This window comes from Haemaphysalis longicornis, unplaced genomic scaffold (genome assembly GCF_048455015.1).
Source record: "Haemaphysalis longicornis isolate Haplotype H1 unplaced genomic scaffold, Haemaphysalis longicornis Haplotype H1 scaffold_9, whole genome shotgun sequence".
Taxonomy (NCBI): domain Eukaryota; kingdom Metazoa; phylum Arthropoda; class Arachnida; order Ixodida; family Ixodidae; genus Haemaphysalis; species Haemaphysalis longicornis.
This window is the reverse complement of record NW_027526460.1, coordinates 86,704,819-86,729,077: the sequence shown is the minus strand read 5'-3', so window position 1 is coordinate 86,729,077 and position 24,259 is coordinate 86,704,819. Positions and strand designations below refer to the sequence as shown.

General features: G+C 46.9%; 1 protein-coding gene across 1 annotated transcript; it reads right to left on the bottom strand.

The window, feature by feature from the left end:
• Positions 1 to 6,164: 6,164 nt before the first annotated feature.
• On the bottom strand, positions 6,165 to 22,049 carry Non3 (Ribosome production factor 2-like protein Non3). Its single transcript, XM_077685513.1, has 9 exons — positions 21,915 to 22,049; positions 21,594 to 21,726; positions 21,493 to 21,530; positions 21,329 to 21,368; positions 21,093 to 21,251; positions 18,212 to 18,308; positions 16,816 to 16,918; positions 13,723 to 13,867; positions 6,165 to 6,431 (listed from the first exon to the last, which is right to left on the bottom strand). The coding sequence occupies exons 1-9, from the start codon at positions 21,935 to 21,937 to the stop codon at positions 6,189 to 6,191; spliced, it is 981 nt and encodes a 326-aa protein (XP_077541639.1). The 5' UTR covers positions 21,938 to 22,049; the 3' UTR covers positions 6,165 to 6,188.
• Positions 22,050 to 24,259: the final 2,210 nt, after the last annotated feature.

Sequence of the window (24,259 nt, the reverse complement as noted above, 5' to 3'; positions counted from 1 at the left end):
TGAATGCAGTGTGTCACATCTTGACATTTGACATGTGTCACCTAAAATCCAAAGTTCTGAAAAAAGGTTTTATGAAGCTAACCGAAAGTGTTAGGTGCAGGTGACACGAGCTTCATTCCAGTCAGATGCCAAGGCAGAGTGGTGGCTGGTGCTATATAAATGCTTCAGCCACTTACACCACGACGTATTGGCAAACGGCTTAAAATGAGGGAAACTGTATGGGTTTGGGGGCTGCCTGCTAATGGGCTTCTTACCCCATTCCGCAGCACTTCTGCTGCTGCAAGTTAAGTACACCAGTTACTGGACGAGTCTATTACAACTGCCACGGAGGCCTTCAATACAGGAAGCTGCACACTAAGTTACCGGAGTCACCACTCACACGCTACTTTCTGAGAATGCGAGTCCAACTTCAGAAAAAATTTGTCTTTAGACAGCAGTCTTGAACCGAATAATGCCTGTGCTACATGGTCGTCTCAAAGGCCTTCCAAAGGTTTTCAAACCAAATGTTCATCAAGTCACTCACTGTAAACACATAGGGTGAACTTGTGAGTGTTCAGATGTCAATAGAAAGTTGCCGTCGAGCACGGGCATAAGACATACGGCAGCTTTAGTGTGGGAAGTTAAAACACAGAAGCTTTGAGGCAAAAGCTTAAAGTGCCCCTATTCTGTGAAAAACCGTTGTTGTTGGTGTTGTCCTGTCAAGGAAAAGGCTGCCGCTGTTAAGACTAAAAAATTAAAGCCGTTCCACTCAATGTGAAAGCTGTCGGATGTGCAGAGCAGTGATTCGCCATAATGGGCTGTAGTGCCGATATCCGTTCACTGCTACCACCCAATTCAAATGAAATTTCCCGCCTTCGCAGTGGTCGCGCACCCCATTCCTGAAACTGTGCCAGCAGGAGTTCTGTTCTTTTTGTGCTTGCTGTTCCTCCTGCACGAGCCAGCATTGCACTGCCACTTTTTTTCACTTACTATTGTAAAAACCAACCCAACTAGTGTTGCCAACTAAAAGAACGCAGGCGTTGCTGGTCAATTATGTATATTCTGCCTCAAAAGAACCTACAGTTTTTTTTTGCACTAAACAACGGGGAGATGTATGACAAGCGCCAGCGGTTCAGGTTCACGAGTTTCGAGTGCTTATATGACTACATAAACCGCTTGGCTTTCGAAGCCTCTGGGTTACGCCATGTGGCTCTAGTTGGGTCCAGTGAGCAAGCTGCAACGACAAGGCGAGCCCCTAAAGTGCTCTGCACTTTATAACCGTGTGATGCAATATGATTTAAACTGGTTTCTCTCCAATAGCGGCCCAATACCCTACCACTGTGCTATCTCTGCACATTGCGAGCAGTAGAACAAAAATTGCCATTGTTTTTTCCTCCGTGGCGTATTTTCACTCGGGGTATTGGCCAGGAATCTAGAACTTTGACCAGCTAACGTGCCCACTTCACAAATTCACAAAAATATGAATTGGAAACGTCAAAAATCAAAGCCCCATTCTGAAGAGAAAAATGGTCACAACACGAAGCCTTCTCCAATGCAGCCTCAAAGTCAGTCAAAGACCAAAATTTAAACTCCTTCGACCATGTCGGATTGGTGAATTCAAATAGACATCAGCTTCATAACGTGAGGGCCCCAGGTTTGATTACGACTACAAGAAGCCTTTTTAGATGCGGAGCATCTCTTGCTCGGGGGGGATGTCACTTGTCCGTGCCCCGCCCGCAGCGCCTCTGATGATGATTGTGGCAGGATGCCCCTAGGGATTGGCCAACAAAAGAATTCATCACGAGATGGCTTCGCGTTCAATTACCGTCGTCATCTTCCCGTAGGGGAACCGCCGAAGAAGAAGGAGGAGAAGACAAAGCTATTCTTCTTTCTTTCTTTCTTTCTTTTATTTTGTTTCAATTTTGACTAATTTCCAAACTCGATTCTTCACACACAAGAAAAAAAAAAAGCTTCCAAAATTTTCTAATTTTCCTCGAATCATCCACCTAGGCAGTAATCTCATTTGAATAAACGACTGATGTTTGGCCGATCCCCTGATTGGGTATGGTATGCGCCAACATAGTGAAGGAACAACAACAGCTGCGAAGAGGAGGGCATGTACGTTGCTCTCAGCTGGTGCACCAACGTCAACAACCTTTACCTCACCAAAGCTGACGGAGACTACCGATTCTACCACAGAGACAATATCGACAAGAACATGATGGACGAGTTTCGGCGCCTCGAGAACCACCGCTTACTCACCGTAACACAACAGCACTTGCGTGCCTTTGCCACTGGTGTGGACCCGGACGCGGAATTCCCTCTGGCACTAGTAAAAACCAGATCACTCAACATAACGGCAACACAATGGAACCACACGGAACCACCATGATGCTTCGCATCCTCATCAGGGTTCCCCACGGGAAGACGGTGTAATTTTTTTCTTGGGGCACTTGATGTGCCTTTGTGGAAACACATTGTGTACATTAGCTTTCCTGCAGTGTGTTTCGGGCGTAACAATTTGGATTTTGGACTTTGAAGACACTGGCTTTTGACCAGAGAATACATATTTGCATTTCAGCCATCTTCCACTTCACCCATCATCATCACCATCATGAGAGAAAGTTGGCTTTCCCCGAGTGCGTTCCGGGGTAACATCACCATCAGTGAGGCATAGAAAGCATCGCTTCAAAAGTTGCAAAATTGTACCGTATGTGCCACGTGGCACCTGACCGTGACAGCACGTGAGTGAAACAGGTGCACACCAGGTGCACAAAACTTTAATCGCAGGGGAAGCTGTTGCACATGCCAGAGTGCTTGCCAACGCGATTCGGGTCATAAGACGAACAAACGAAAGCGAAGAAAGAGATGCAGACACAGTGCACCAGTAAAGAAGCTGCTAAGAATTGCCAGGTTTTTGCCTTTGAATGATATAAGCAGACTTAAGCGCCTTAAGGAATTTTTTCTGCACAGCATTAAACTAGCTAGAAGAGAAGGGGATGAGTGCATTGAGCTGCCAGGTAACTAATATTGTTTTTAAAAAAAAATTTGAAACTGTCCGCTGCCTTAGCTAGGTAGACAAATCGTTGAACCCCCTTTGTACTTTGGCTCTCACTCAAGAACCAGCGTCGAATGGGTCAAGCTAGATGGGAACTCCACACGCCCAAGACAAAATTTCAAGTTTTGAAAACCAAGGCTTTGAAAGCATGTTGAATATCACAGCTGCGAACTAATTTGTTACCGCAAGTGTACATCGCAAAGCACCACCATATAACCCTCGCCCAGAAAGACAAACTAAGAGCTCATTCTTGTGATCAAAATGTTTACTCTTTTAGAGTGAAAGCAGCACTAGCCTACCTTGGCCAACTTAACGTGAATGGTTGAAGCCTTTTTTTAAAGCCTCATTTGTAAAGCCTCCCATATTTTCCATTGTATAACTTGCTCGCACAGAGGCAGGGAGCGGCACGCGTATGCCAAGGCCTGACACTAGGCCTCATGTCACGCTTTGTAGACTAACATCGTCAGCCGCTACCCGCAGCCGATGTATGACAAGCGTGACGTTGCTTGGCATGTCGTTAGGCTCAACTTGCACGTTGCCTGACGTCAAGCCTAAATGTAGGACTTTATGCCTAGCGTCACACTTTGAGGTCAAATGTCATCAACAGGTGCTCACTGAAGAAGTACTCATGATATTGCTGCATTTCTGACCTGGCCCAAAAATCTTCTACCTACTCCTTCTGGAAAGCCCAACTTATTAGCCCTTCATATCGATGATGTACCGGTTACTGCTTTAGTCGATACAGGCGCACAGTTCTTCGTCATGAGCTCATCCCTTCGCCACCGCCTACGGAAAGTCCTCACACCTGCCCCGTGTTCTGAGAGTTGCCGATGGTGGGATGACCTCTGTAGCCAGAATGTGTGCTGCACGTGTTGGACTTGCTGGCCACGAAATCCCTGTTATGTTTGCAGTCCTGAACACGTGCCCTCACGACGTCGCTTGACTTTCTAGTCGATCACGCTGCCCTAACCGGTTGCACATCGGGTTTTCTTCGTCTCAAGCTACCAACCACCCTTGCTACTGATGTCGAACCTCAGCCCCAGCTTCGTTCCACCAAGCCAATTCGACTGGCCCCAAAGCCAGTAACCTGCCACCCACTGACCCCGCACCTCCACCAAAGATGTCACGTGACAACGCAGAGATAGGTTGTCAGGAGGAAGGTGTATTTACCAAAGACATTCCAGTCACCGGCACTGAGGCAGGTTGATGGCGCAAACCCAGTCCAGCCGAAACTTCGTCTCTTCTCTTCCTTTCCGTCAGTCCTTCAACACCAGCACATACCCAGATAAAGAGAGATTGGATGTAGCTGGATATGCAGCTGTGATTAGCATCAGCTCCTGGTGATGCTGGCTAAGGTCTGCAACAATATGCCAAGCTGGAGGTACCAGTTGACAACGAAAGACCTCAAGACAAAATGTTAGGCCTAAGCTACCGTGCAGACCAGACAGTTGCTACCTGGGGCCAAACTGTTCGCCAATTTTTTTCTTTCCGAGGTCTTTGGTTAGAGGGCCAACAAACACATCTTAGTCTAAAGCTTAGCTTGGCGATACTTTAATCCATACCCCACCCCCCGCAGCTGTGTAAGAGCCAAGTACATCCTTGTGGTGCCCAATTAATCACAAGAGCTCGCGAGCACAGGCTTCACTTAACAAGCTGGTTTAACAAAACTCCAAGCACTTCTTGGAAGTTGCGAATGTGAAAGCATGAACACCCAATTGAGTACCACAGGCCATTCAGCTCAGCACAAAGCTTGACACACTGCATGCTGAAACCAAACTGGTTCAACCAGAGGCACTCTCCGCTTTCCCACATGGCTCTGTGCATGCCTCCGAGCGCCTTTTCTTTGTCTTTTATCCAATAGCACGTCCTGTGGAATGCGCTGCAGCTTCATACCTTCTTCATGCCTCAGTTAGGAGGTCCCGTTTCAGACTCTGACTATGGGACCTCCTCCTGTATACAAAAATTTTGTAATCGATCCATTGCCTAATAAAATCTTTTTCTGATTCTGATTCTTTAAGAGGGGCCATGCAAACAAAACAAAAGTTTGGTTCATTCAAAAGATTGCCTCGTTAGAATTATACTGACACCACTTTTAACGTAAACTTCACTTCAAACAAGCTATATACAGAATTAGGAAAAAAGGGAATGGCCGAATGGCCATGTGACCCACTAGCTCATTTCCTGCAACAGAACCTGTGATGTCATATGCGCCCAGGTGCACGATGGGCTGAGGCCGGCAAATGCAAATTAGGCAGGGATGATAAGCTTCCGAATGAGCTGTTTGCACTTAAATGTAATGCATATTCTTTTTGCTGCAGTAAGAATGGTGGGGTAAACAATGAAAGTTGTAAAAATACATGTAAGCGTAGACGTACCGATGCGCACTGCTGTTGGTATTGGGCACACTACGCTTGTTTTAGCTACACAGCAGTCTGCCGCTCTGGAGTTGTCTGACATGGCACTGGCCGATTGCCATAAGAGCAATGTTGTCTTGCGGTACTCTGTTTGTTGAGCATACACCATGTTTCAGTAAGCGATTACTTTCTACCGTTGCAAAAACAAGCCAGGTGCAAATATGGTCAAAAACAAAGCTAAGGCAGACAATGGTCTGTGGCCGAGTATGGTAGCGCTATCTGGGAGGAATGACGGCAAGCAAGGCTGCAGAGCCAAATGACGCAGTTGACTTTGTTTGAATATGTGCGCTTATGACTTCATTGCTGACGTCCCAAAAACACACAATTTGGTGGGAGAATCAAAATTTTAACCAAATAGATTAATTCCTCCGTGAATAAAGCACCATTTGCTGCCGGAGAAACACTAGGGGCACTATAAAACACGAAATCTTTCCATGCACTATGGAATGCGTTGCAGTCAATAATAGTTTAGCAACTGCTACAGGCACCAGGCAACGCCGCCACCAGCTTTTCAATGAGTAATTTAATGGTTTTGCACTAAAAACTTTGCTTAGCTGCTCTACGCCACCACAGTCAAGTGGTTTACTACAGATGGTTTCTGCACATGGTAACAAAATTTCCCCGGTAGCAGCACAGGCTAGCAGGGAAGATAAAAACTTGATTGCTCCAGTTACTTTTTCTCTTTAGTTGTAGCCGATGTATTTACAAGCAGTCATCCCTTGAGAGAGGCTGCGGTTTCAGGTGTCACCGGCCATGTCTACGTCTTGTGACTCCTGGCTGCTCGCAGCAGCAGCAGTGGCAGCCGCAGCAGCGCGTGCGGCGGCCTTCTTGGCCACCCGGGCGGCCTTCTTCTCCTCGGGCGTCTTCTTCAGGCCCTTGAGCTTCCTGGTCTGCAGCTTGCCGAAGTCCTGCTTCTCCATGTGCACCCGCCCCATGGTGGCTCCCAAGGCTGTCTTCTCGATGTTCTTCTTCTTCTTCACCTGCAGAGGAGAAAAGGAAACAAAAAAGGGTACAGTGCCGCAATCCAAGTCAAAGCCGATGAAAGCCAAATCTCTGCCCTCAAGTCAGTCACCTGTTTCCAGGAATGATGACTTTTGCACTGACCGACTTTCATGACCACCCATCCCTATCCGTACTCTGCATCTCTCTCTCCACCCTGCCACCCTTATTTCACCCACACACCATGGGACTGTCAAGTTGTGTCAGTGGCATAGAGTTTCATACTAAGATATCCTAGAGGGAAATCGGGCGCTGCAATCGCGGGTCGCCGTGGGCGGCGTCTTTGTGGCTAGCGACGTTCCTCGCCTACTTGGCTTGGTTAGCCACATGGCTGTTATTTTTTGTCACGAAGCCAAAATCAACAAAAACGGGTAACATTGTTTTCTTGTTCATCTTGCATGAAGCTTCTAAATAATCCCTCACAAAGAAATCTTTCTGGAGCTTTAATTTTATAATAACGAAACAAATTCGATTAATCTTCTGCAGTAATATTGTTGCTTTTTGGCAGCAAAAGCCAACTTTTTTTTAGCCCAGGACAAGGACATGCCGGGCAGGCACATTCCATGCCAAGGACAAGTGGAATGCGCCTGCCCGGTACATGATGGAACGCTCGGTGAAGCGTGGCTTTCCTAGACAGTGGCGCCAGATTTCCCTCTAATATATATTACTACGTATATTACTACGTAACTTTATGGTCAGTGGAACACCTTTTTAAAAGACCCCTTGCAAGCTGGCTGCAAGTAGTTCCAGTTACATTACACAGTCTGGCCACCTAGTAAGGTAAACCTGGGAAATCTGATGGCTTTCTATGAAGGGGCTGAGAAATTCAGACATCGCCTAAAGGACACAATAGATGGTACAGGTATGATTGCCTCCTAAAAATATAAGGACAACCTTGCTTTGTAGCAATAAAAGAACTTCATCACATAACACTGCAGTCTATAAGCAGTAGTAAAGACTTTCTATAGTCTATTATTCAATGGCTAGGCATGAAACTTAGTGCATGCAAACAGATGCCTTTAACCCCTTTTGTTGGCATGGCCTCCTAAGTACGTAGGCCCTCCAAGGTACCACAGTGCATGTATGATTGCCAGTGGCATGTTTGAAATAAACGTTGCAGTGCAAAGGCCAGCGTCAATGACCTTATAACTGCCACATTGAACAATCATGCACCCCTCCGTCAAACGACGACAACGGTTGAACGCGAAGCCTTCTCGGATTGGATTCCCTGGTTGTCGTCCGAGTTGTCCAAACCGCTTCGACCATGGCGAAAGGGAGCAATCGGATAGATATCGGCTTCATAATCTGAGGGACCCAAGTTCAATGCCAGCGACAGAAAGCCTTTTTTTCTTGAACTTTGGCGTTTTCGTGTTACACACACCATTAGTTACAGTGAAAAGATAACTCTCTTTTGTAACACCAAAACATTACCATTTTAACTGCAGAACAGTGCTGCAAGCATCCACTGGTCGCAATGTTACCAAATTGGTTACATTTCAAAATGCACTGTTAGACATCTCTTCCTTTTCAGGCGACAGCCGTGTTGATCGAACACTCCAACTTATCAGTGTTAGACAGTTCTTGATTAGGATTTGAAAAAACATCCTGGTTGACAAATACCAAAGGTCTGAAATTATGTAAACGCACTGGTTCATAATGCCGGACATTCATCAAGTTGAGCACCCCATTGCTTTCAGACAACGGTGCACTTGGGGTATGGTTTGAAATCCTTTGAGACTTGGACAGGGGTGGGGCAGCTAAAACAACATTTGAAGCCCTTTTTGGGGGCAGAGAAATTCCAACGTCAGTGCAGAATCTGGATTTGGTGCAGTGAACAGAACTAAATACAGCTGACAAAAAAAAAAAAAAAAGGGTTTGGGAGGTACCTTAGAGACAAAAAAACATTTAGGCAGCTTGGGATGTGCATACACCAACAACGAACAGCAGCCCAAGGAGAAAGTTTTGTAATCAAGGGTTATAACAAATTTCAGCACCTCTTTCGAAGCTATGTGATGTACCCGCAGTTATCGGACAAAGTCGAAACCTTGTTGGTCATGCTGCATTTGAATGGCACTTGCACATATTTTTAACGTAAATGTGTTGCTCAACTCAGTATGCCGAAAATCCAGTGTCTCTCGCACACAGAGGGCCCACAAAACGGCCAAAAGAATAAACAACAGGGCAATGGAGTTGAGAAAACGGTTGGGAAAATACGGAGCTGGATGGGATTCAAAACCGCCAAACGTACGGAATGCAAGACGAGTTCGCGTACCCAACACCACCACATCTAGGCAGCTCTACCTGACTGGGGGAAGGGGGGGAAGGTGTACTTAATGAAAGCATTGCGGCCTTTGGCTTATAAACATGCGTTTGAGACATGCTTTGAGGCCTACACGACTGATCTGAGCATGGTAATCTAATTACACACATGGCATTTAAGGGAGCAGCACAGTGCATGCCCTGTAGCACATGCCCTGCGAAATGTCCTCCTTACTTGACAAAGCAAATTCAGGTATATGACTAGTTATAGCAACCAAGATAATGAAAACAGATGCAAAAGGAGAATGATCACAATGAGAGGAGACATTCGACAACAAGACATTCATGCCTCCGGAATGAGGACTGCTTAGTTGTCTTGTAATTTATTTTGTGTCTTTCTCTGTAGGTGCGACACGGTGGGGTGGGTTATATGAAAAAGCAGGTTATACCTACAAAAATACGGTACATGTTTGTAGTGTAGCGCACGTCTTAAAGGGAGATGCCCCTTGAAACAACTTTTTATTATCATTAAATATTTGCACTAGAAGGTTGTAAATACAAAGATAGCGTTTTTTGTGCAGATTACAAATATGCTATCACTTTTTGTATCGCTACTATAGTTCTTGAGTTAACCTTTGCAGGAACCTTTTCATGAACAGCATTCCACTGTAGCTTATTTAGCTCTCTGGGCATTACGCACGGTATCTAGCCAAGCGCAGTGTACAAGTGCAGGAACTACGAAAAAGCAATTTCGGAACTACAGTCAATGATTTTCACAGTTCCCAGACACATACTCTGCACTTTTATAATTATAACGCCTGTTGTGAGATATGACAATTTCGAATAGATGTTGCCATTCTACAAATATATATATCCCAGGGGTTTATGCAAAGTTTTGTTAACATAGGATGATTCTGATTTACAAAGGCTGCCTGCAAAGCGGAAAAGCACCCAGAAATTCACAAATGAGAAAATGGAGCTTGAAAGTTTGAGAAGTTCATGTTCGCGGCAGTGTAGTAGCTACTGCCCGGAGCTTTGTCACAATGAAGAGCACCTTGTACAAAAAAGCACCTTTCACTATCCCTTTCTAAAGCGTCTTATGCGTATTCCTCTGCACTTGTATTGAGTTCTGCATTTCCGGGTGTATAATTCATGCTTTTCCAAGCTCGCCAGCACACAAAAATGTGGAGAACGCTAAAGAAAATGACCAATCAGTGCTACTCTGAGTACGCATGCAGCCTGACCCGCCGCAGTGGCTCAGTGGCTAAGGCGTTACGCTGCTGAGCACGAGGTCGCGGGTTCAATTCCCGGCAGCGGTGGCCGCTTTTCTGATGGAGGCGAAAAGCAGAAACGCCTGTGTGTACGAGATTTCGGCGCACGTTAAAGATCCCCAGGTGGTCAAAATTAATCCGGAGCCCTCCACTACGGCGCGCCTCATCGCCTGCGTTGCGTCGGCACGTAAAACCCCACAATCAATCAATCACGCATGCAGCCATTGGATCAGGACCATTGTCCAATGGTGGCCTAACTCTCTATGCAGCATGCGTCAAAACAGTTAATTAACAGAAGCACCCTTCTTATCTTGTCCTCCTTTTCTTTTCTACAGAAATAAAAAAGTACGGGTGGTGAGCGCTCAATAACGCGGCTGACGCCACACGCTCGGCCCATAGCGACGCCGCTCTTCTATATGCGACAGACAAAACCATGCAGAATTTCCCACTCTTTAGCCAATTTTTCGTGTGAATTTCAACCTGTTTTTTTTTCACAGATACAAGTTTTTTACTTTAATATGCCTGTTTTATTCGTTCGTTTTGTACCGGACAGCAAAACCAGCTGCGCGCGCACCTTTTCTTTTCGGCCCTGTGCGCCTTGATTCTCCCTCTCTCCCCCTCCCTTTACCCTCTCTTGATGGCAACGTATATAATCACTGTTCTGGCAATAAACGCCGTCGTTGACTGCCTGACCATCGTCCATGCTGCTGCGCTGCGCGCGCCTGTGTTACTACAATGCCGATCAAGTACCCTCCCCCATAATCTGAGTATTTCAAATGTTCGCGTACTACCAAACAGGCGCCCCCTTCCGCCAACCTCTCTCCAATGGCCCAAACCAGTGAAGCTGAGACCGCCCAGGAATGCTTCTGACTGCGCTCTTGTGTAATCCAAAATCCAATCCAAGAACACACGGCATGCTGCAAATTCCGCACATGCTCGCCATTTTGTTATTGTCATCTGGCAGTGCCGAATGTGCTTGTGACTTCGTGACAATGGTGGGTCATAACATGCATTCGTATACAGACAAGAAGAAAATCGATGTCGCGTAATGGCATCGCCACGCATGAAAAAAACATGCACTCGACTTTTTGCTACTTCGGTTAAGGTCGAAAGAGGAAATGTGAGCGAGACACAAAGTATGAGAATTTTCTGCAGCAGAACTTTGGCAAGGCCAAGCTTCAGCGAAAGTTGAGCAACGGAACGCCGGTGTTCAGTAGAAGTGGATGACACTCTTTTTGAGTTTCATGAATGAAGAAAGCACAGGGTGTGCTGTAAGTAACACGCTTCTGTCTGAAGAAGCTGTTAAAATAGCAAACAGCTTGCAGCTCAGAAATTTTGTTGCACTCAGCCACTACATCAAACAATATAAACAGCGATTTTGCATTACAATGCGCCGTGCCACAACAAAATCCAGAAGAGACCGGAATATTTCTCAGAGGCACCAGCAGCCTTTCACTCTGCCGTGAACGCCCTACGAACACACCACAAGTGCACCTTGACCAACGTCTCGAAAATGGACCAGACGATGGTTAGAATGAATTCTCTGGTTAACAGGACCAACAACGTGGTTGGTGAGAACATCATACAAATTGCTAACACTGCTTCAAAGTCGTCTTCATCTTTGTTAAAAATGTGTTACTCTCCATTGCACTCCATTATTTCTTTTTCTTTTTCTGTGGGGTGGGGTAAAGGGGCATTTTCGCGTTGCCATTTTGAATTATGGGGCACCTCTGAACAAGGGCCCCATCCCCGAAATTCCCCGAACTATCCCCTGTTGAGGGGGGCACTTGCTCGGTATTTTACGGCAGTACAAAACTGACAACTTCACTGAAAACAAAAAAAGTAAATACTTCTCAGAAAACTGACATTTAGACCCGCATCTTCTCTAATTCTATTTCATTGTGCGTGATAAGGGCCTGCTGCATGCTTTTCATAAACAATGTTGAGTACAATGAACGAATTGCCATTTTCCACACAATTTTGTTATACAGTCGAACCTGGCTAGATGGCACCCATTTACATCGAATTATTCTTCATATCGAACTACTTCTGGACACAGTACATTTACGATGAGAATATTGTCATATTGCCAAAAGATGAAGCAGTTATTTTGAAGGACAAACAAGTTTCTTGGAGCGAACTTGTGCTCCCCTAACAACTCAAAGAATACACAGGCGGCAAAGCATAAACAAAGTGTCGGCAAATCGAATACCGCGGCGGTTGTCCTCGGACTATATCTTTCAGCGCGACTGTTTCTCGAAACGTCAAATTACAACGAGAGCACTGGAGATCAAAGAAGATTATTCTAGGCTAGTGAGGTCAGGGCCAAACACTCTCTCTATCAAAATAAGATAGATAGCCCGTGCAGCATTCAAAAGAAAGGAAAGGATATGTGCACTTTGCTTGAACCAGTGATAACTCAGCCGGGCACCATCGGATGGTAAAAACAAAACAGAAGTATACAAACAGAATGAATTGTCTGCGGCAAAATATAGCAAAAATTACGCTTACATCGAACAAATGCTAGACACTCCTGATATATAGAACGCCTAATGCAGCAGGAGTGCCCCCCAAGTTGACTTTCCCTCTGGGTCGAGGAGAAATTCTGCTGGCACACCCGTAAAAGTGGCTGAGCCCGGCCCCTCATGGGCAGCAGGTGGCTCTTTACCCTCCTTCTCCTCGCTCTCCCTAACGTGACTGCACGACTGCACCACTACACCGTCAATCCTCCCCCTTAAAAGAATGATCCTGGCCAGCCCGCCATGGTTTTTGTACTCATTTGTAGCGTTTCCGTCGTTCGCGCTTTTGGGCTTTTTTTCTGAACACTAGCTGCGGTGGCTAGCGCTAGCGTCGCTAAATAAAAGCTTATTTAGTGGCTCTAGCTAGCTCGAAGCAGCCAAATTTGCCTTTCGCCGTAGAGCGGGCAATTGTAAATGGAATCGAACTTGGGGAGAGGCCAAACTCCCCATCAGGCATGAGACTCCCAAGAACACCTTCTCGAAGTAGGTTCTGTACACATGTTAGTAAAGAAATCGCCTGGAATTACTTCAAACCTGCCAGCTTGTGCGTGCCAGTGATGACTTTGAAAATCTTGGGGAGCGCAACAAAGCCACCGCCAGCCAGTGTTGTTAAAGTGTGGAGCGAGCTGTCAAAATTTACGGACACTGTTGCCGGATCAACGGTCAGCGGGTTTGTGAGTGTGGATGACCATGTCGCGACCATGGGGGAGTTTGGAAAACTACAATGCCGACGTCGTACCGAGCAGAAGTGAAAGCGGGCGCAATGTGAGAAGCAACGACGATCCTCTGCCCACACACTCCAAAGTGACTGGCACACTCAAACTAGTCCAACACCTCTTTGCAAATGTGAAAAGTTGAAGCCGCAGCTGCTTTGACCCTTAAGACAGTGTGGAGAAGTGTGTACTGTCTCAAGCAGTGGGGTTGTTCAGACAGAAGAAGATACAGGACTATTTCGGGCAAAAGTAAGCCAGTTTCACCAATAAAGAGTTTTCACATATGCTATGTACTTTTATGACGTCCAATTCCTCAGCTTGCTTATATTGAATTATCTCCTATATCGGACTGATAGCTATTTATTTGCGAGTTTGATATAACCAGGTTTGACTGTAACAAGGTTTAACTGTATCAACCCAGCACCAATGCTGGACTAGATTCGAGCAAATGCAGCACAAAGAAGGGCGGCCAGACAGGAGACAGCCACAGGGGGACGGATGTATACATACCTTGTTCTCCTTGGGCTGCCTCCTTGCGGTTTTGAAGAGGTCGTCCGAGGCAATCTTGGTTCGCCTGAGGGTGAGGTCAGCGTGGGGGCCGATCTCCTCCAGTTCCACCCGCGGCGTCTTGGTGCCAGACTTCTTCATCAGCACCCTGGACCGAGGGACAACCAACAACCAGTGTGGGCAACTGAGTACCTTTGTACATGTTTTTTTTAACAGCAGAACTGGTTAAGCTTTTAGTGTCGCCGTGCAGCATTACCAGGAAAAAAAACCAAGCTCATGTGAGCAGGTGAGGAGCACCCGGCGTCACCCAGACTTGTGCATGGGCTTGTGCCCCGGGAGGAGCTCACACAAAAATACAAAAAAAAAAGAAGAAAAAAAAAATACCAAGCACACATGAGCGTGCCTTGTGAGGAGCGCCCACCTTCGGCCAGCTCAACCTTTGAGAACACTCTGTCCAGCATTTGTGGCGTGATCTCTCGCGTGCTGCTCTCCTTGCCAGTTCACATGCATTCGTGCCTGAAGTGGGGAGTGCAGACGCCAAGTTCACGCTACAGATGCAGAGTTTGCGAACCCGGTTGCGGCGGGTTCTAGTGCGTGCTAACGCGGTCCACTGTGGGAGAGATGTGAAAGCCTGCAGACGATATGATCCGGGCCTGCCAGTCATGAAGAAATTTCGGCGGCAAGTTCCGAAATCCATGTGAGGTGCAATAGCCGGGTCTCCGACGAAGGGGAAATGGGGCGACAGCTCCGCCGTTTCTCCTGCCTTGCACCATTAGTGCAAGCTGCACCAATTTTTTCTTTACGTTACTCGAGTTGCACTCACAAACCCAAATGGCATCAAATTCGGAGCTCAACGCTGAGAAGCTGCACACGTATTATGCCGTCTTAGATTGCACTGAACCACTGAGGTTCTTTGGTGTCAGTGAGGGTACACAGCCATTTTAAATGGGCCACCATTTCGCAGGGCCAATCTCAGATGTTTTGTGGTGCACACACACTCAAAGGTGTCCACTACCCTACACCCTCCCACATGGGCTCCCCCCACCCCCTTTCAAGTTCCTGGCAGGTTAGAACGCATACAAAGGAGGAAATGAGGTACCCCCTCCTACTTCTACATGCTCTCCCTCAGTTTCAATGCAAAATCCTCCTCGTAAAGCAGTTTGAAAAAGCGAAGAACAGCCAAATGAGCCTCTAACTCCTCCTCTGGCCCAAATAAACCACTAATATAAGGATGGGCTCACCATTGGCCAAGGTACTATGCAGTTCACACTTAAAGGAAACACAGGAGCGCATGGCTGCAACTGATACCAGAGCATCCTAACGGCGCCACGCAAAAACAGCGCACGGGAGATTCTGTGAGCGGGAACAAATATTGTGCTTGTTTTTGTTTTTATTCTTTAATTTTGCACTGCACATGCCAGCGCCTATAATGGGAAGAGGCACCATTAAGCAAAATTTTTGATTCCGCCGTTTATTCACAGCACTTCTCGAAATTATCAGTCCAGAACCTATTGGTATTGAGGGAGTGACGAGCACGTTAGTGATGTTTCTTTGCTATCAATGTCATGATCAAGAAACTTGACAGAAGTAGGTAGCCGCAACTTCAAACCTGGTTGCCTGAAGGAACGGCCAGGGCTATGCTGCTACGACATACTCCACAGATTGTGGTGATAGCTTAAGCTGCGATGTGGTGACGCACATTGTATGAACGAACAGTAATCTCTTCGTGCTTTACTGCACCAATCATTGGTGGTACAAGAAACACTAAACCATTTCAGTGCCATAGGACTTGTTCTCGTTGCTCACGGCCCTGGTGATGTCGACAGCCCTTTAGCGCGGGCAGCATGCCAGTAGCAGACGTCACGCAACCGTCTTGAAGACAAGACGCGCGCAATGAGTGCGTACTCTCCGTGTGCTGTTTACGCGCGGCGCCATTATCAGCCGCATACTTCAGTGTTCCCTTTAATTGTGAGTGCCATAGTCTGATTGCAGGGTTTAACGTGCCGACGCAACGCAGGTGATGAGGCGCGCCACAGAGGAGGGCTCCAGATTAATTTGACCACCTAGGGATCTTTAACAGGCACCAAAATCTCGAACACATGGGTGTTTTTGCTTTTCGCCTCCATCAGAAAAACGGCCGCCGCAGCCGGGAATCAAACCCGCATTCCCGTGCTCAGCAGCACGCCATAACCACTGAGCCACCATGGCGGGTGTGAACCACATAGTACAGGCCTTAAACACGATGATTGTTACAATAAAAGTGTACTAGCCAACCTCTGCTTCGACATTAAACACACAGCATAGGGCCAACTGACGCTCATTTTTGCTCCCTTGAATGTTACCCACAGGCCAACCACATTGTCTGTCATTTAGTCAGCCTGCCTTCTTGCAGCCTGGAAACATATTATGCACAACATCCCACACATTGCAGTGGCTAGGTCTTGTTATTTTGTTATGGCTAGTTATTTTGTTTTGCCTGCTCAGCATAGTACTGTGTGGTGCCACATAGAACAAAAATAAAACAGAAGTAAACAAGCTAGAAAGTATTTTGTTCAGTGTTTATGTGCACTTATCTACGCCACCGTGGCCACCAGAAAATCGTTGCAGCTGCAACTTTTGCATCAATGCCTCAGCCAATAAGGAAACACAAACATAAAGAAAGAAAGGTAAAGAAAAAAAAACATGAAAAAGGAGCTGTCAATTCTACAAAGTTGGTTGCGGCACCACCTTTCTGCAGAAAATCAGTAGTAGTCTTGGAGACACATAGCAGCAAAAATATCGCTCTATGAGCGGCAACATGCTCCGTTAATGAAACCAACCTCAAGCCACTACGAATGGAGCCCCTCAACTGAAGGACCTGGCCCCATGCAACTTCTTGCACAATTCACATACATAGTACAACACACGAGAAGCACACCAGAACATTTGCCACTGCTTTCTGTCAAGAATCTAAATGTTCTGTTGTGCAGCCGAGATGTTCTTGTTTTGTTGTGCTGTAACTGCTGCAATTCCGCAGTGCTGCTGTTCCGACCTGCTACACAAACCAAATTCCGTCTGCAGGCTCCCTTTCTGAGCATGCCCGTCCAAACTGCTCACTTGTAACTCCTGAGAGTAATCTTGTCTTCAGCCGCCGCGAACATGATGACATGCTCGAGACCCTGCAGGCTCACTGCCTCCGCCGTGCCACCCCGGAAAAAGTCTGCAAGGCACAAACGAACGAAACCCATTGTAACTTTCAAGACTCCCTCTTTCTTTTATTTTTGCAAACGTAAATTGCTGCTTAGCTTCTGGCACGCCCAGTTTTGATGTAAATACACAACTTTGATGCAAAGGTACAGCCACTGTATTTTTTATTATCGCAGTGGCATCATCCAGCGGGTGGGTCAGTGGCGGTTTCAAGGGGGGGGGGGGGAAGGGGGCGATTGCCCCCCCCCAAAGAGGTACTCAGCTTTTTACTTTTTTTTTAAGCATCCCACTTGTGCGAGGTCTCAAACGTGTTGCGAACGTCAGAAATGCGGGCTCGAGGCAGCCGTATATACCGCCTAAGGGGGCTAAAAACCACTGTGTTTCTAAGTTATTGTGTGCAAGCAGGTTGCTCCACATACGAGCGCACGCCGGCAAGGTTAATAATTCCTCCAAAAAACTGGTGCAAGGAGGTTAGCGATTCTTTACCCCCCCCCCTCCTTCCTAAAACAAATTTGCCCCCTCCAAAACCAATCTCTGGGACCGCTACTGGGGTGGGTCAGCGCCTTATCATGGTAGAAAGCGGCAAAACGAGCAACAGCACTTCACGTTAACACTTCACTTCACAAGAGCAGTTCACATTCGCATGCGCAGAACGATCCCGCCCGCGCATCCGTCGTCTGCTAGCTGTTCACACAAGCACGACAGAACCCCTATTACTTATAAGCAGCCGGCTATCTTCATTGCTGGACGCTGACAGCAGCTTTGCGTGCGTCTTGTTCACAGCAAGGCGGCTGATAACCAGCGGAAAGGGGTTGTGTCGGGGTTGCAGGAACAGCCTAGCCGACGACGGACGCACCGGCGGGCTTGCTCCACGTATGCTAACTGTGCGAACTACCCTCACTTGTTTTGCCACTGTCTACCATGATAAGGCACTGAACCAGTCGCCAGTCGACACTCCCGCGATATTAAAAAAATTCGGATGCTGTACAGTTCTGGGGCTACGATACACACTGCAGCGGGGGTTTCAAATCGATTTAAATTGCCTCATGCCTGCTTCTGTGAGTACAATGCATGCATGCAAGGGTGTTTACGTGCATTAACATTGCCATAAATGTAGCCCCCATGGCCAGCAATGGAGCCTTGGCACTCAAAGTGGATAGCAGAATGTCCTAGCCACTGATTTAATGCAACAGGCTGCATGCAAGCATGCAGTGAAGCCAAACACAAAAGAGAGGCAACAACACGGCCCTCTTCATTCCCTAGTAAGAAATCTAGCTTCAGGGGAAAAAAACGCAAAGACACTTGCCTATGAAAAAGTTCTTGAGTCGCTCAAGCTCCTTGCTCTGTTCAAACTCGCCAGCAAAAATAAGCATGGGCTTGGTTCCCACAGGTATTTTGGGGCCCTGAAACATGCAAGGTCACAGATTGAGGCAAGATGAAAAAACACAGAAGCACAGGTTGATTGATTGATTGATTATGAGGTTTAAGGGCCGACACTACACAGGCGATGAGGCAAGCTGTAGTGCAGGGCTCCAGATGAATTTCGACCACCTAGGGATCTTTAACGTGCTTCGAAATCTCAAACACAGGCATTTTCGCTTTTCGCCTCCATCAGAAAAGTGGCCACCGCAGCCGGGAATCGAACCTGCGTCCACAAGCACAGGTGCAGGGGGTAGTGCAAAGGTGAAATGCGGAACCTTACACCACCCCTTTCTTTGACCAGGTAGGAAAGAAAAGTGGGGACTCCACTTTACTCCAATGAATGCACATATATCGAAAAATAAGACGCAGAAAATAGCCACCCCTTTACATTTATCATTTTCACGATACACGAAATCGCATACCTGCGTAATGGTGCAACTGAATTTTCTGCTGCTGCTGCTGCTGGTTTCAGTGTAATGAGCAACGGGTATGCCGACACGGATAGGATGCCATTTTGAATACCATTACACAATGAAAAGCAAATAATAGCCAAGGAGAGGCAGCTATTTAAGAGCCATCTGATAGCGTTCTAGATAGCTGTCTAATTGCACAGGAAACCACATTCCGTGCTGAATACTACCTGCAGACACACAGGGGACAGGCCAGGACTCTGACTGCACTCTAATTTAGATCCAAGAATAAACCACCGGCAAACACAAAGCTTATTTAAAGCTGCACATAACAAGTGGCAGTATTTTGTGTTAGTAAACACAGCGTCACCCAAGTCACAAAGGAGCATCCTATCCTGGCTGAGTGATGGGATATGTTCATGATAATCCTAATGCATGCTGACGCGGCACATCCTATGCACAGTAAAAAGTGCTGTTGGTGCATTATGAATCACGGCAATTGCGCTAAATTGACAAACAGAGGAAGGAAGACAGACAACGCGGAACTCACAACTATTTATTTGCAGGGAAATAAGTTGCCTTAAATGGGCTTCTAGATGACATAAAAACATAAAAGCAGATAGCAAAATCGATGACAACACAATACTCAGAGCCCGCCTACGGCTTGCTGTCTGAAAAAACAAAATTCATTGCTAAAAAGTGATAATGACGGTTCACTGATGCACACCTCGCGATTTTTTTGAATGAAGTAAGCTTCTGAAAGCTCATGCGCCACAGAGTCACGGCTTCTGTCAATGGTAATAGTTTCTTTGAGGCGTGGAGTACAACCACACTCACGGCAATGAATGGGCAAGTGTGATCCAGTGCCGTTCTTGATTGATAAATCGTGTTCCCTGAGCCAATCATTTATGCAACGTTCACTTTGCCCAATATATACCTTGTCACATGTGAGCGGTATCTGGTAAACAATGCCAACTTTGCATCCTACGTACTTCATGGAGTGCTTCTTCCCGCATGGATTAGGCTCCTTTTCCCCGCTGATACGGCTGCACAACCCACCTAGCTTGCCTGGTGCAGAAAACACAATGGGCATCCGATTTATCAATCAAGAACGGCACTGGATCACACTTGCCTATTCATTGCCGAGAGTGTGGTTGTACGCCGCGCCTTAAAGAAACTATATTATCATTGACAGAAGCCGTGACACTGTGGTATGTGAGCTTTCAGAAGCGTACTTCATTAAAAAAAATCGCGAGGGGTGCATCAGTGAATCGTCGTTATCACTTTACAGCGATGAATTTCGTTTTTAGGTGCGAAGCATCTCTTGCTCGGGGGGATGTCCCGCGTCCGTGCCCCGTCCGCAGCGCTTCTGATGATGATTTTGGAAGGATGCCCCTAGGGATTGGCCAACCAAAGAATCCATCACGACATAGCTTCGCGTTTAACCAGCGTCGTCATCTTCCCGTAGGGGAACCGCTGAAGAAGAAGAAGGAGAAGACAAAACTTCGAAGAGGAGGGCATGTACATTGCTCTCAGCCGGTGCACCAACGTCAACAACCTTTACCTCACCAACTCTGATGGAGACTACCAATTCTACCACAGAGACATCGACAAGAACACGATGGACGAGTTTCGGCGTTTCGAGAACCACCGCCTACTCACTGTCACACAACAGTACTTGCGTGCCTTTGCCACCGGTGTGGACACGGACGCGGAATTCCCTCTGGTGCTAGTAACAACCAGATCACTCAACATAACGGCAACACAAAGGAACCACACGGAACCGCCACGATGCTTCGCATCCTCATCAGGGTTACCCACGGGAAGATGGTGTATGTTTTTTAGACAGCAAGCGGTAGGCGGGCTCCGAGTATTGTGGTGTTGTCATCGATTTTACTATCTGCTTTTATGTTTTTATGTCAGGTAAAAGCCTATTTAAAGCAACTTATTTCCCTGCAAATGAATAGTTGCGAGTTGCGCATTGTCTGTCTTCCTTCCTCTGTTTGTCTAGCGCAATTGTCATAATTCACTAAGCACAGCCCTAGCTTCCTGATGCGCACAGCATAAACGTGTAGTTAAGCAACATTTTTCCGAGACATCAGCGCTTTCAGCCTTGCACAAGTCGCACGCATAAAGATCGGCATTGTAACACCTGTTCCTACATCAATAATGGTTGCACTAAAACAAATCATCAGGGGTTGCTAACCAAAGCTGCATGGCGAGGTCAAAGACAGACAGAAGGCTGCGACGATAGCAACTACCCCAGATGTCTAAAATGCCCTTGAAAATCGACGTCAACAATGCTGTTGGCTTATACTGCGGCCCAGGTCGCTACATATGCCAGCAGATTGTCACCTTGAAGTCCTCGAGTGCTTTGAAGTCTTCCATTCCAAGTTCGAACATGTCCAGAAGGTGGCCGTTATACGTGCGTCCTACAACTAGGTTGTTGGGCCTCTTTTTCGAGTGCGTTCCGAGGACAAAATGTGATGTGTCATTCTTTTGCGTCATAGACTCCTGCAAGCAAGAAACATACCGATAAATAATTTTCGCGCCACGACAGCGTGGCAAGACCAAATAGAGATATGGCTTACAAGTGTTGTGAGGTCTTCGAATGGCTTCATGTCATTTTTCCTGGATACATGAGAAAGTGGTTAGTGGGGGAAAAAAATCTCAAAATGAAACGCCGTGAGCAAGGTAGGTCTGCTTATGTCAATCCGTGAAGCTTACAGGACAGGAAAGTGATCGGCATACTTACTTGTTAAAAAACACTGCATGCGGCCTCTTCAAGGAGCACTAGAAGAAGAGGAGCCGGTAATTAGAAAACTTTAAAGGGGAGGAAAGCGTGACACTGCTTACCATGTTCTTCATTGCCTTCAGAACTGTGTTGTTGGCGTTGGTGCCACGGATGAATATCGCGGTCTTCGTATTTTCAACAAGCTTTGAGCCGCGGTTTTCAAGAAACCGTTTCCCTCTTTGCGTTTTCGGTTTTCTGGAAAAGAGAATCGTCATACCACCACATCAATTACGCCCTGTACACACTAACAGGTTCCCCGCAACTCTTATGACAAGTTCGAAACACAAAGTTGAAGAGCTCAAAGGCGGACATTTAGAGCACAAAATTCCTCAGAAAGGGTCCAATTTGCTAGTAGGAAGCACAAATAGAACTATATTACGTACACAACTCCGGGTATTCCTGCCATTTCAACGGTTAGTAACCAATATTACTCCAACACGTGCACAGGAGCTAAATAAGCGACGGCGGCCGACGACGCACACAGCTGGATACGATTGGATTGCAGAAGCTGGCTCGAGTCTGCTCGAGTCGATCTATCAGCATTCAATGAATGGCAGTCGATTCAAGTTTTAGAGCTACGCTAAAAATATAAAAATATTACGTTAAAAATGATGCTTTACTGACAAACGAATTTTGTAATTTGTGTTAAAATTCAAGCCGAGCATAAGTTTTAATCTAGTTTCGGTTTCGGTTTTCTTTGCCGTGGTTGTTTGTAATTTGTAACGGTACTAGAACATGCGCAATGGTGTAGGCAACGTTTTTTTATTAGTTGGCTGTAGCTAACAGCTCCAAGTTAGATGATCATACACCTCTTTAGGTCTTGAGGAACCCAGTACAAAGTTAGAAGGATGGCTCTGAATAAATACATGCGGCTCATCAACGCCCTTTACCCATCGCAAATGCAATCAGCATCCGCGCCATTTTGAGAAAAAAATTTCGACATTTTTTGCCCACCACTCGGTACCCTACACCATCAGACATGGGAGTGCCAAAAAACACCAGGTCTACAACCAATCTCCAATGCCTCCATTCAACAGTGCACGGCGTGGTTGGCCCGCCAGGACTATGCGATCCAGCTTGACCTGGTGAACAGGGCCCGCGCAGCCAGCCACAGTCAGGGAATCCCGGACTGAGGATCCCCTCCGCCGGGCGGGTGCCCTAACAGCAGCACCTGTTGCTGCATAAATATTTCATTCATTCATTCATTCATTCATTCTACAAGCAGTGTTTGCAGCGAAGCTGCGTATGGCTAGGATGCACAGCCATATACTTTCACCCTGCACAGACTGGCTTCCGCCCAAACCTGAGCACTCACGATAGCCTCTGGCTATTACGCCGAGTGATCAATCGCTCCCATCATAACCACTCTCCTCCCGACCTGATCCTAGCAGTGGACCTACGCAAGGCTTTTGATCGCGTGAGCCAATCCGCCATACTAGAAGAACTGGCGCACGCCTACCCAAGCGCCCGAGCTCAAATATGGATGCGCAACTTCCTGAACGCTCGTCCAATACGAATTTAAGGATCTCACCCAGGCTGGACTCCTCGCACATACTACGCGGGATACCTCAGGAATTCATACTTTCTACGATACTATTTAAACTCGCCATGGCGAGGGTAGCTCGGAATCTCGAGCGTGACTCTGCTGCACGCTTCACAATATATGAAGATGACGTAACCATATGGACTGAATCAGCCGACTTTTCATGCCCGGCAGAAACCGAAACCGAACCGAACTCCATGCCGCAGCAAATAGCCTTGAATGCTCCCTGGCCACTCTTGGTCTCGAATTAGCCTCTGAAAAAGCCGAATTCTTAACCGTATTTGTCCACAAACCCCCTGCGCACTATAATCCTCTAACTCTTCTTGCCGGTACCCCTATAACCGCTAGTTTCCAACCCATACGATTACTCGGAAAACCCATACGATTACTCGGAATCCCACAAATACGCATCCTGACGGACTCATTCGAAGCGCTAAAGATTCTCCAAAGTCCCACATAGATCGATCCCATGGCCAACAAAATCCTGCACCAGATCTCCATCCTAAAATCTAGCAGCATCCATCTTCGCATCGGCTGGTCGTCTGGGCACTATGAGTCATCACCGGGGAATCAGGCAGCCCACTCGGCTGCACGGGAGTGTATAACCTCCAGTACTTCGCTACTACCCGACTTGGCTCCTCCGCCTCCTTAGTCATACCGCCAGCCATACAGATTCTACGGTACAAAAAAAAAAAAAGAAAGAAAGGACTGCCTCAAGACCCTCACTCCAACCGGCTTTTTATCTGCTCTGCCCCCGCTCCCAAGATCTGCCAAAATTTTTATAAACAAATATTTTGCAAATGCTCGCTTAACTCCAGAGACATTCCGTAAATGGTACAGCCCATCCCTGCCGCCTCGATGTCCCTTCTGCGCCTCCCTCACACCCATTCCTCCATGCTCACACCCGCCAATCTCCAGCGCCTAACTTGGCACTGTCCGAAATTTACGCGTTACAGAACCTTCAACCCTCCTTCAAATGCCTCCTACTCATGCATCGACCCTCGAACACTGGAACCCTTAACGATGACTTTAATTGCGCACTATATTCTCTAGAAAGCGGTCTAGCGCGAGCAGTTTAGAGCCGTGAGCCTGCTCTTCTCCACCCACGTGGCCTTTTCCGCCTTCCTAAGAAGCCAACCAGCTTCAACTTAAACGGTTTATTTTCAAGATGTCCCAAGCTACGAA

Bases quoted from the DNA above. Each gene is read 5' to 3' on its own strand.
- Non3 (XM_077685513.1), bottom strand. From the start codon at position 21,937: ATGGCAGGAATACCCGGAGTTGT. The intron at 18,309-21,092 runs GTGACAATCTGC...TGCATGTTTCAG, and splicing joins AAGCACTCGAGGACTTCAAG to GGCCCCAAAATACCTGTGGG. The intron at 16,919-18,211 runs GCAAGTGTCTTT...TGTGCCTTGCAG, and splicing joins ACTCAAGAACTTTTTCATAG to ACTTTTTCCGGGGTGGCACG.